This window comes from Epinephelus lanceolatus, chromosome 23 (assembly GCF_041903045.1).
Source record: "Epinephelus lanceolatus isolate andai-2023 chromosome 23, ASM4190304v1, whole genome shotgun sequence".
In the NCBI taxonomy this organism is placed as follows: Eukaryota; Metazoa; Chordata; class Actinopteri; order Perciformes; family Serranidae; genus Epinephelus; species Epinephelus lanceolatus.
Window position 1 is genome coordinate 9,795,355 of NC_135756.1, and position 12,686 is coordinate 9,808,040.

Here is a 12,686-nt window from a genome sequence, read left to right on the forward strand (position 1 = left end):
TCTCAGTGCTATGATGCACTCTAAATCCTGACTGAAATTCCTCAAATAAATTATTATCCTGGAGAAAATCACACAGCTGGTCTGCGACTACTTTCTCAAGGATCTTTGACATAAAGGGAAGATTAGATATTGGTCTATAGTTGGCTAACACCTCTGGATCCAGGGTGGGCTTTTTTAGGAGAGGTTTAATTACAGCTACCTTAAAAGACTGCGGTACATAGCCTGTCTAGACTTTTACATCAGTGAATGATTAAAATAGATAGATACTTATGATAATAACTGAATTAATTGAAATGTAGCAAAGTAGCAGTGTGTAAGAGTCAGGGAGATTTAGTGGCATCTTGTGGTGAGGATTGCAGATTGCAACCAGTTGAACCTGAATTCAATTCAATCTAATCTAATGTAATATTATTTTATTTAATCTTATTCTATTATTTTATTTTATTTCACATCCAACAGTTTTCCCATACAACAATCCATAATTATGTTACTTTAAGTGTAAGTAAATGCAGATCTTTAAACATGAAAATGATCCTTATTTGGTTTGCAATGGTTTTTTTTACATACCTATCAAACTCTGTATGTCACCCTATTTTCCTTTTCTGTCCTTGTGTTTGTGTACATACACATTTTTTGTTTGTTTTATACCTGTAAGGTCACCACTGTTTTAATTTTGCACCATTGAAGGAAATTTAAAAAAAATGAGTAAATAAATTGATTAATGGCTCATTTTAAGGTAACAAAATCACAATTATGATATTTAATTTCTGCTCCTATATCCCCCTGAATCCTACACACTGGATCTTTATTAAAAAGTACATGTAAACTTATCGATTTTGAAAAATAGCTTATTAAAAAAAGTACAAATGACTTTGTTACAGTAATGAGGGTAAATGTTTCTTCCACTCCACTCCTGGTAATATGGTTTGTGTGTGCTCGTCGGTGGGTGAGGGTTAATTAATTCCCAGGACAGCTCCTCACACACACACACACACTATAGGCTCCACACACATTATATGTGATAATAGGCCTTGTAACTGGGGTATTCAAGACTTGTTCCATTCATGCAAAAACCTCCGCCGGTTGCCAAGGGCACGACTCCATGAGGACAGCGTGGAGGACGACTTTTCTCTCCTTGTTTACCTTGAGAGGGATAATCCATAAGGAGAGGGATGAATAATGATGGTGTTTTATTTTGTTATAGATTCCCAAAAAGGGTTCGAACATGTTTTCAAATCCAGATCCCAGATGATCCCGATTTCATCAGAGAGCCATATGCTCAGACTCCAGCTGTTGTTAATATTTAATTGCCTAGCTGTGTATCAAAAGCATGGTGAAATGAATTCTGTGATTAACATGATCATTCCTGTACATTTCCTCCTCTGGGATGTCTGCTGATGGCAATCGTATTAAATCAAAATCCTCATTTTGCTGTGAAGCCTTGGTGTACCTCTTTACATCCCACTTTGACAACCAGTGATGTACAAAATGGAAAAAAAAAACCTGGGAGGCCTTCCTGTGAATGGCTCATGGGAAATGTCAGGGCATATTCCCTTTGTGTTCTGTGTGAGATGAGCCTATAGGAGGAACGGTTGGAAGTGAGTGCTTGAGGCTGGTTTGGCCTTCACTTGACTGGGCAGGGATCTTGGGAGGTCAGGTGGAAAACAGCAGGGGAGCTGGGCTCACGTCTCCTGGGGCCGGTGTGTGAGCTGCAGGCAGGTTTACCTGCTGAGAGGGGGGCTAAATTCAGACCTGCCCTGGGATTTCACAGCGTGATGCTCAACATGTCCCAGGGCCTTACCTGGGAGAGAGAGGCAATAAGTAACTCAGTGATAGATAATTAATACTAAGAGTGAGACGAGGGCGCCATCTTCTGTAGGGAACATGAAGTGCACCCAGTTTTGAGGGAATGGGATTTAACAAGTCAGAGTTTGGCTCCCTCTGCTGGTGAAAGGGAGAGAAACATCAGTGTCTGAGTATATATGTTACACTCTGTTGTGACTCACTTATCTGTCACTAGCTGAAAACAGTGGTTGTTTTTATCGTGTAATTTGTTACAAAATGCCAGAGAAGAGTAAAAATGGCCATCCCAGTTCCCAGAGTTAAATGTGACATATAAAAACATATAGTTTTAGCCAACCATTTGTACAAAAAAAAAACAAAGATATACAGTTTATAATGATATGAAACTGAGAAAAGCAGCAAATCCTCACACTGGAGAAACTGGGAACAGTATTTTGCTGAAAGAAAAAAAGAGACTTGAACAATGTGTCAATCATCAAACTAGTCACCTTTATTTTGTAGTCAATCTACAAATCAAACATGCTAATGTTACTGTTGTCTTTTAGAAAGATATTTTTGTTATGATTATAAACTTTTATCAAATGCAGTCAATGCGGTCGCCCCCCCTGGTGCCGCCTCGGTTGAAAACGCCGAGCTAAAGTGCCCTCTTGAGTGGCGAAAATGAGAGGATGTGCCCTATCAGCTGCCCCCTTGAGTGATGAAAATGAGCTGATGTGCCCTTTTGGCTGCCCTCTTGAGTGATCAAAACAAGGCGATGTGCCCTATTGAATGAAAACGAGCGGATGTGCCCTTTTGGCTGCCCTCTTGTCCCCATGTCATGCAGTAGGTGCCCTTTTTTCCTTTTCGCCCCTGCCCTTCAAACATCCTGAGTCCGTCACTGTTGTAAACCATGGATACGATTTTGTATGTTATTATGTGGAGGATACAACAACAACGCTGTGGTCAGTGGTGTAAGGTAGTTATTATGGGCCCTAGTGCACGCTATCATGCACATATCGTCTGGTTACATGATCAGACACTTGACCTTAGATAACATCACTTCCCTGCAATGCATATCTGTATTTGACAAAAAATACCAAAGAAAATAAGAAATTATTAATTTCATTTAACAATCTTAATTGTTGATTTATGGTTATGGAATAAGCGTCTAATTTTATTATAGATGCTATTGAATATTGTACAAAAAAATAAACATGACATATATAATATAATTACCCTTGTCAAGTGTCAAATGCAAGCACTCAATCCCCTGTTTTCAAAGACCTGGAACATAATACAGGGGCGGCACAGTTGTGTGGTGATTAGCACTGTCGCCTCACAGCAAGAGGGTTCCCGGTTCAATCCCGGGTGTGGGAGCCCCTCTGTGCGGAGTTTGCATGTTCTCCCCGTGTCAGCGTGGGTTCTCTCCGGGCACTCCGGCTTCCTCCCACAGTCCAAAGACATGCAGATTGGGGACTAGGTTAATTGATAAATTCTAAAATTGTCCGTAGGTGTGAATGTGAGTGTGAATGGTTGTCTGTCTCTATGTGTCAGCCCTGTGATAGTCTGGCGACCTGTCCAGGGTGTACCCTGCCTCTCACCCAATGTCAGCTGGGATAGGCTCCAGCCCCCCCCGCGACCCTCAAGAGGATTAAGTGGTTAGAAGATGGATGGATGGATGGATGGATGGATGGAACATAATACATCAAATTATGGTACAGTGAAGGGCAATTTCTGGTTGCCAGCTGGGAGGTGCAGGGGACACATCCCCCTCCATATTTAGAATATGTGCATTTGTCATTTCCTTCATACATTCATGCAGAACAGGCACAATATGGTGCATATAAATTCACCAGAATATAGGAAATCAAGTGTTTGACACTCAAAATTCCCTGGGGGGGGGGGGGGGGGACCAAGCTTTGAAGATATTTTGACATAGTGGCAAAACTGGAAAAATATTCAGTCTGATGACATTTGGAAGTCTAGAAAAGCTGCATGCTCCATTCTACCCTCAATGGAACAATATTACTCTCTCCCAACCCAGAGGGGCCAATCCACCAGTTTCCAGCAGAGAACCATGGACTAATATTTGGAGGTGCTGACTCTCTTCCTGACAGCTTCATACTTGGCTGCACACCGCCCCAGTGCATGCTGGAGGTCACGCTGTGATGAAGCCAACAGAACCACATCGTCGTCAGTTGAGGTGGTTTGGGCATCTGATCAGGATGCATCCTGTTAGAGGTGTTCTGGGCATGTCCCACTGGTAGGAGGCCCCGGGGCAGACCCAGAACACGCTGGAAGGATTACATATCTCATCTGGCCTGGGAACACCTTGGGGTCCCCCAGGAGGAGCTGGAAAGCGTTGCTGGGGAAAGGGACGTCTGGGGTGCTTTGCTTGGGCTGCTGTAATTTGGTGCACGTCCTGGACTGCATGAGTGAATGACATTAAACACATGTACATCTAATTGTGTCCAACCTCTATGCTATATCATATCTACATAACTTCCTGTTTGTATTTAAGCATTAACTTTTGCCTGATAAAAAAAACCCAACTCTAAATTCAGAGTTAAGATGCTAAATGTTTATTGGCTCTAACAGCATGACACTTCCCACAAACATCCTCCATTTCTGCATCTCCCATCTTCTTAACCTCAAAACAAAACCAAACAAAAACCTCACATGACCCCTTTACGCTGAGCCCTGGACACGAGTGCCAAAAATACCAGAAATGGAATTCCATGTTTTTGCAACATCCTTGATATAATCACTTTTGCCTTGGATTGCATCCAGATGACATCGCAGCACATCTGATGCAATTGTTCACCCCTCATAAATCTTAACCAAAGCAACCTCTTGGTGTGGAGGAATTTTAACAAGCAGAGCCATTGCTGATGGAGTGAAACTGACATCCATACAGCGCTCAGTCAAGTGGAAATAAAGAAAAACAAGCTAATAGAGTGGCCTCTGTGATTTTCTCTCCTGGGCCATTTGATCTCTGCAGAATTATTGCACCAACTTTTTAGGGTTTAGCTGAAGCTACCTGTGCATGAAAGCTGTGAAAAGCTGATGATGAAGGAATACTTGCATTGGAGGGGACAAGATGAAAATGTTTGCTGTTATTGAAAGCAGCCCTCCTGCAGTCTGTGCAGCTGCCTCTACATCACCCCTGACCCTTTATTCCCCCGGAGACCGAAGGCCTCCGTCAAGCTGTACACACATCCAAGAGCACATGCACACACAGTACAATGCAGGAAAGTGTCCAGCTTTTAAACTGCGGTAATTACTTGCTGAAGCCTGGAAGAGTGCTGGCTTTGTTCCCTGCTCAGGCTGGGCAGGGTGGTGTGGGAGCCAATAAGGGGAGAAAACATGCAGAATAAGTTAGAAGGGGGGAGGCCATGTTGAAGCAAGTGTTTTGCCATTGTCCGCAGGTTCATGAGCATTCACCAGTCGCCTGCAAATGTGTGTCCGTAAGGGTTAACAGGAAGCACAGAGAGGACTGTTGATTTCTGTTTTGGGAAACACATCAGGAGGAAAAGAGGAAACGATTCAGATACAAAAAAAGAGGTAAGAACTCGAGTTTGCAAGACGAATGCACAATGATGTGAACTTCAGTTTAGCAAAATTGAGTAAACAAAGTGTGGTCAGTTTGAGGTGTCCAAGGAGGATGTGCAGCCACAGAGACATGGACAGGACACATGTGAAGACAGAGGAGGCTGACAAGGAGAAGACGGAAGAGGACGTGGTGCGCCTCCGGAGAGAGATTGGCCTGCTGCCTGCAGTGTGCTTCATCATTGGCACAGTGGTGGGCAGTGGGATCTTCATCGCACCCAAGGGAGTCCTGATGAACAGTGGCAGCGTGGGGCTCTCTCTGCTGGTGTGGGCGCTGTGTGGGGTCCTCTCCATGTTTGGTAAGATGCCTCATGGTCTAGTTAATCTCTGCTGTCCTGGTAAATCCTTGTAACTGTTCATTTCTATGTGTTACTTTCACTGAATTTTACATTTATACACAGAATAAAAATATTGCACAGAATAAAATATTTTAAAACACAATATGAAATGACAATGACATTTAAAGCCTTGCACCAGGTTTTGAATCCCTTTAAAACTTCCTATATTACATTATTTCCTCTGATAAGATTATCAATTGTTGCATTTCATGGTTATTAAACTTTTAAGTGTATTTTTGGATAGCATTATGTAAGTGTACATTTGTTTTCAATATATCCATCAATGTATTTTTCAATCCATCATTCTGTCAAATCATTGTAATAATTAGGTTATTCATAAGTAACACAATAATGAGACTAAGAGACGGCAGCAATGGTAGTGGCTACAGCATGCTAACATCTCCATACTAACATGCTCACATGATAATGCTAACATATTTATAGTATAATCAATTACTAAAATATGTATATTCATCTGTGAATTTGACTGCAAGTTTTTCACAAGTTACACAATAACAAAACAAAGAATCTACAGCCATGCTGGTGGCTCTGAGGCTGTACTTTGTACTAAATGCTAACATTACCATGCTTAGGAGCTAACATGACAATGCTAATATTGTTGTTAGAATTAATCACTAGAAGATGTGTATTTATCCGTTCATTTGACTGCAAATTATTCATAAGTTACACAATAACAACACAAAGACTTTACAGCCATGCTAGTGGCTCTGTAAGGCCGTACTACGTGCTAAATGCTAACGTCACCACACTAACATGCTCACATGATATTGTCAACATATTTGCGATAATTAATCACTAAAATATGTACATTCTGTTGTGTATTTGGCTGCAAGTTTTTCACAAGTTACACAATAACAAAACAAGAATCTACAGCCTTGCGTGTGGCTCTGTGAAGCTGTACTTAATGCTAAATGCTAACATCACCATGCTAACAAGCTCATCTGACAATGCTGACTTTATCAGTTAATCACTAGATGATGTGTATTTATCTGTTGGTTTGGCTTCAAGTTATTCATACATTACACATTAACAAGACAAAGAATGTACAGTCATGCTAGTGACCATGTGGGGCAATACTTCATGCTAAATGCTAACATCACCATGCTAATAAGCTCCTGTGACAATGCTGATGTATAGCAGATAAACCCTTTTACCATGTTTGCTATGGGTGTGTTCGGAAATACTTACTCCAAGTGTGCTCTGGCACTTGGAGTACACCGTAAAGCGTAGCACTATTGGAATGTTAAGTTTTGTTATTCAGAGCACCACGCTCTCAGAGCAGCAGAGCGCAGATTGGATTTCCAAACATGTTGGAAATCCAGTGTTGTTTATCCTATGTTAGTTTAGCATGCTAGCATTCTAACATTTGCCAATTAGTACTAAACACAAACTTTAGGTGATTTTGTCATAATCCAAATGATTGTACAAGATCAAACGTTGACCTGATGGTGGATGTTAGTGCTGATGGTGGGATCGACATTGCCAGACCTAGCACACATTCAGTGCCCTAGGCAAGCTCTCTCCTTTTATGTACAATTTTGGCAATTTTGTTCTCTTCTGGGGGGATTCATCCTGTGGGGGACATGAATATGTGTGCCAATTTGATGGTAGTCTGTGTCTTTACCAAATTTTGTAGCTCTGACCAACCAACAGCCTGACAGTACCATCTAACAAAGCAACATCACTGACATGGCAGGAAAATGTAATTCCAATATACAACCACTGATTAAAAACTATCAGCACCTACAACTTAAATTACATTTCATGTTTTTCCTGCTGCTCTCTGTTCCATCAGGGGCCCTTTGCTATGCTGAACTGGGCACCACTTTCAAAAAGTCAGGGGGCCACTACACTTACCTACTGGAGACACTGGGGCCACTGCCTGCCTTTTTACGACTCTGGGCTGAGTTCTTATTCATCAGGTTGGTTTAGATTTGTTTCATCTTGTTTGTCCTGTCCTAAAAATAAAATCACGGCATCTAACAAGCATGTTTTCGATGTCCAGGCCTGCTGTTGCTTCCTATGTGTCCCTGGCTTTTGGCCGCTATGTGGTGGAGCCATTCTTTGTACCTTGTGCTGCTCCCACAGTGCTAATCAAACTTGTTTCCATCCTGGGACTCAGTGAGTGCTTTTATATGATAAACTAAAGCCCTTTTGAGGATATGTGCCTGGACTAACTGCGGCCCCCCCACCTTTGAAATCTACCCTTACATTGTTATACCTTACAGATCCATATTGTGCAAAATATACTGCAAATCCATAAATGTTCATCTAACCAGCTGTTTGTCTTTGTGTCTGTAGCATTTGTCGTGGCAGTCAACTGCTGGAGTGTGACCACGGCCTCTCGCACTCAGGTCACCTTGACTTTCATTAAGATGTTTGCTCTGGTCCTCATCATCATCCCTGGTGTCATTGCACTGGCTAAAGGTGGGAGGATGTACAGTAATTGTTTCTTCTGAGGATACAGATGGCTTTGCAGCTGTTAGGTCCTTTCAAATGGCATTCATTCATCTGCTTCCTCCTGTTTCCAGGACAAACGGAGAATTTCCAGAATGGTTTTGAGGTTGACTTATTAACATTGGATAAGTTGCCCCTGGCCTTCTATAATGGCCTATATGCCTATGGTGGATGGTAAGCAAGCCTTTATCACAGTAAAAACCCCAGCTCTGTTGTCTTCTTGTACCATACATGAAACCTTTTTACTGACTCTACTACCAGGCTTTACCTTTTCCCTTCAGGTTTTACTTGAACTTTGTCACTGAAGAGGTCATAAACCCAAACAGGTATTTTACATCCGACGTCTGCTCTCCACTCAATCTATTTTTAAAAGCCTTGTTGCCTTGAATATACTATCATATCACTCTGTGTGTAACCTGTCTTGTCAGAAACATCCCGCTGGCAATAACCTTCTCCATGGTGACAGTGACAGTCTTTTATGTGCTTGTAAATGTGGCCTACTACACCATGATGACTCCGACTGAGCTGCTGGTGTCTGATGCCGTGGCTGTGGTTAGTGCTTTATTGTATTTAAAAAGAAATCCATGAGAAATATGCACTATGTGTATAAATGGGGATCTAATCCTGTGTCTCTGCAGACGTTTGCGAACCGTGCTCTTCAGGGATTGGCTTCTGTGATTCCCTTTCTAGTGGCCCTATCCTGCCTTGGAGCACTTAACGGTGGCTTCTTTGGGGCACCCAGGTAATCTGGGCACAGAAAGGTTATTATAGTCATCTATATGTGGGTTTTAAATCAGCCAAGAATGACTGCTGACAGCCTTGTAAGTCTGTTTGTGTTGCAGGATGCTGTTTGTGGGAGCCAGAGAGGGCCACTGGCCTCCAGTCTTTTCCATGATTCACATCCGCAGACATACACCAATGCCTGCTGTGCTGTTACTGGTAAAATTCTTTTTCTTGTCAGAATACTATTTCCAAGGTCAAGAATGAACTTTAATGCTCAATGTGTGTGAGCTTTGACCAAAAATGTCGTAATGAAATTCATTTAAAGGAGCTGTATGTGACAATATTTGCAATATATGTATTCCCTGTCTTAATTTTTGAGAATAGCGTCAAAAGCTGTCCATTATAAATACAGTACACTGAATGGTTTTGGGACTTTTTCTAAAAACTGATTTTATTGATTCCATTTGCATCCCATAATCACTTGTATATACAATTCTAAATGTTTATTGGCAAGAAACAATTCAATTAGGACGTGGTTTGAATGGGAACCTTTGCTCTCAACTACATTAATCTGTCAGAACAGAGCCAGACTGGGTATGGATATGTCATTACAGCTGTATTGTCTGTCTCCAGTACCCCTTGGTGATTGTGATGTTAATCCGTGGAGAGATCTACCAGCTCATTAATTTTGCCTCCTTTGCTCGCTGGTTCTTCATCGCCTTGGCAACCTTGGGGCTGCTCATCCATCGATATCGCTTCCCCCACCACCCAAGACCTTTCAAGGTCAGTGTGTCAAACTGTGCAGCATTCTCCATTATAAACTGTACACTAAAATGACACCACACTGTGTTTTTGCTCTTTTTGATGACCCAAAGATGCCCCTGGCCATCGCAGTCATCTTCACGGTGGTTTGCTTCTTCATCGTGGGCCTGTCTCTGTACTCGGACCCCTGGAACACTGGGCAAAGCTTCGCTCTCACTCTGACCGGGGTCCCAGTTTACTATGTGACCATCTACCGCTTTCGCTTGCCCAATAGATGCAGCCGCATCTTCAGTAAGTTGTACCAAAATCTGCTAACTTGTCATTTTTTAAGGGTTTTATGAGAGAATACACAGAACGGTCAGATTTATAGTTCAACACACTGGGGAAAGATGTCGTTCCATCTTCTGTACAGTAGTGGCAAAATGGCTCCAATGTGATCACTGCAGGCAATTAGCTGTGTCACAATTCAAGGGCTGCAGCCTTTGAAGGACGCGGCCTTCGCGGTCGACGACGGCTACGTCCTTTGAAGACCGCATCAGCCAAACCGAATTGTCTCATGGGATGGTCCAGTCTGCGGAGGATTTCCTGGTTACATCAACAGTTGTTCTCGCCCTGATCCATTGGCATTGCTTCCCTTTTCCTGCCACAAAGGATTCATCTGTTACATCTGTAGTTTATCAGGCCTTTCTTATTGCAATGACAAAATGATGGTGAGATGATGGTGAAGAAAAAGACTCCGCTGATACAGGCTTGTTTCGGATCAAGAGAACTTTATTAGCAAGCCAGGGTATCAGTTCAGATTTCTGCAGCAATCTGGGAGAGATTCAGCCAATCTTCGAAACTCTCTCTCCTCTGTCCCCCCAAACTCCATGTTTTAAGGCCTGTGAGACATCCTCATCCATTTTCATAATATTAGCTCATTTCTGATAGCATAATGGGATACCAAACCATCCTCCTAACCAAAGGTGGTCATTCCCTTCTCCAGTTTCAGAAGGTTATTTGTTTCTTCTGTGTTTCTTTGTTCCTTTAGTTTCTCCACGTAGGGTTCTGGATGTCACTTCTACATGCATAAACACAATATAACAGTGGCGCCTTACTGCTCCTCGGCAAGCCACCAATGAGTCTATACATTATGAGGCCCGAATCCTTCAAGATGTTCCTTAGGAGAAACAATGCAGTTAGCCTTCGCTTATGTGCCATGCAATTACCATATATGTATGTATCCTGTGGATGATCCCTTGTATCTTGGCAGACTCATGGATTCCTGTTTGCATCTGTAGAGCTGTAGGCCCCACAGCACAGTTAGAATGATGGATTCATCCTTACAGTCGAAAACAACGGGAGTCTGGGTGGACAGCAGTCTCTAAAGGCATCCAAAAATAATCAGCATTAATGTACATTGGATGAGCAGACACCTCACATCCTCCAAATTCTGGGAAAGAAGGCTGCATTTCTGGGCCGCGGTTGATGGAACCTTTGAAATGGGACAGCCTTGGTCGAGCTGATGTGACGTAATCGGTCTTCAAATGCAGCCTTCGAAGGCTGCAGCCCCTGAATTGAGACACAGCTATTGAGAACCATCGAGTAACGTCCATTAACAGTGCTTGTTTTTGCCACTGACAGGCTCAGGTTGTTATTGTAAGTGTCTGTCAACATTAGGGAAAGGATCCCTACAGACACAGACCTTTTTGTTAAGGAGAAGGATCCTTTTTGATTGACCAGAAACAGACCCAAAATATCTAAAGGCAAACTCGCGAAATTCATTTACATAAACAGTAATTTAAGCGTGTGTATACCCAGCATGTTTTTACATCTAACTGAGTGAATTGAGGGTTAATTTCACCCAAACCAGAGTCACTGATTGTTGAACAGTGGAAAATGAACCAAGACAGCTTTTGAGAGTTATTTTGCTTTTGTTGTGAATGGAATGTGATTTATGATGATAAAATTACTATTTACTCAAATTGAGTCTGGGGGGTTTGACTATAGCAATTTCAGGACTCTTTCTGGTTAAACAAAAAGCATTCTCCTCTTAAAAATGTCTATCTTTGTAGGGATCCTTTCCATAATACTGTCAGACACTTAGAATGTCAGGAATCATTTCAGGAAGGACCCAAATGCAGGTGGCAGGTTGAAGGTAAAACAAAAAGCAAGCTCTAATGCTGATTAAGAAAAAACTCGAAACAGGTAGGGAACAAAACACAAAGTCCAAAAGAACAGGACAGAACAGGTGTGAATGGAAGACTCTGGGAACAGGGATGGACTAACGAGACTGATGAAGACAGGTGTGATAGAAAACAGGCGTTGGTGTGGAACAAAAACTGTTTTCATATTCAACTTCAAATTTAGCTCAAACCACCTTTAACCATTTTATTTTACTTTGGCAAGAATGAATTGTTTGAAAATAATTCTGACTCTCTTCAATGTTCCCAGACTACTGCAGTAAGCAGCTGCAAATCCTTCTAGAAGTGGCTCAACAGGAAGTGCAGACGTACTGAAGACCCCAAAGACTTCTTTCTACTGACACAACACCTGGATACCACTTTAACAAGATCAAGAATCTTTTTGTTTAGAGTTCAAATCTGTGTCTTACATGTCCATTTTGATACTTACAAGAATTTCAAGATGCTGTTTTGAGAAAGCACTATGCTGGAAACAGTTGCTGATTCTGACTTCTCTTTTAAAATTTCACTTAGACTACACTTGACTGAGGTAATGTGCTATGCTGGACATATTTTTGTGTTTTTAAGAGACACTGCCACTGGAATAAGAGGTGCTTTTCTCTACTGTTACCATTCATGAACATCTGAAACTCTGCTCATGATAGTCTTATTTGTACATGGATTTATCCCAACTAATAAGGTCATTTTTTAATCACAGAGACGATGCACAAATGGTTTCAACTTTTATTCAAATATAAATAAAAATAGGCAATCTTGTTGTTTTTTATTTACACTACACCTGACAGGGGTTTTTAACGCTGCTGTAGTTTGT

General features: G+C 41.8%; 1 protein-coding gene across 3 annotated transcripts; it reads left to right on the forward strand.

Annotated features, from left to right (window-relative positions):
- Positions 1-5,062: 5,062 nt before the first annotated feature.
- On the forward strand, positions 5,063-12,625 carry LOC117249180 (cystine/glutamate transporter-like). Of its 3 annotated transcripts, XM_033614628.2 has the most exons (13): positions 5,063-5,346; positions 5,428-5,690; positions 7,546-7,672; positions 7,756-7,871; positions 8,052-8,177; positions 8,282-8,381; positions 8,489-8,533; positions 8,636-8,759; positions 8,846-8,949; positions 9,050-9,146; positions 9,564-9,713; positions 9,806-9,983; positions 12,126-12,625. In XM_033614628.2, the coding sequence occupies exons 2-13, from the start codon at positions 5,447-5,449 to the stop codon at positions 12,188-12,190; spliced, it is 1,476 nt and encodes a 491-aa protein (XP_033470519.2). In that variant the 5' UTR covers positions 5,063-5,346; positions 5,428-5,446; the 3' UTR covers positions 12,191-12,625. The 3 variants fall into 3 exon arrangements, with proteins under 3 accessions (XP_033470519.2, XP_078021233.1, XP_078021235.1); XM_078165107.1 differs by lacking the exon at positions 5,063-5,346 and having other exon boundaries at positions 5,353-5,690; XM_078165109.1 differs by lacking the exons at positions 5,063-5,346; positions 7,546-7,672; positions 7,756-7,871 and having other exon boundaries at positions 5,353-5,690.
- Positions 12,626-12,686: the final 61 nt, after the last annotated feature.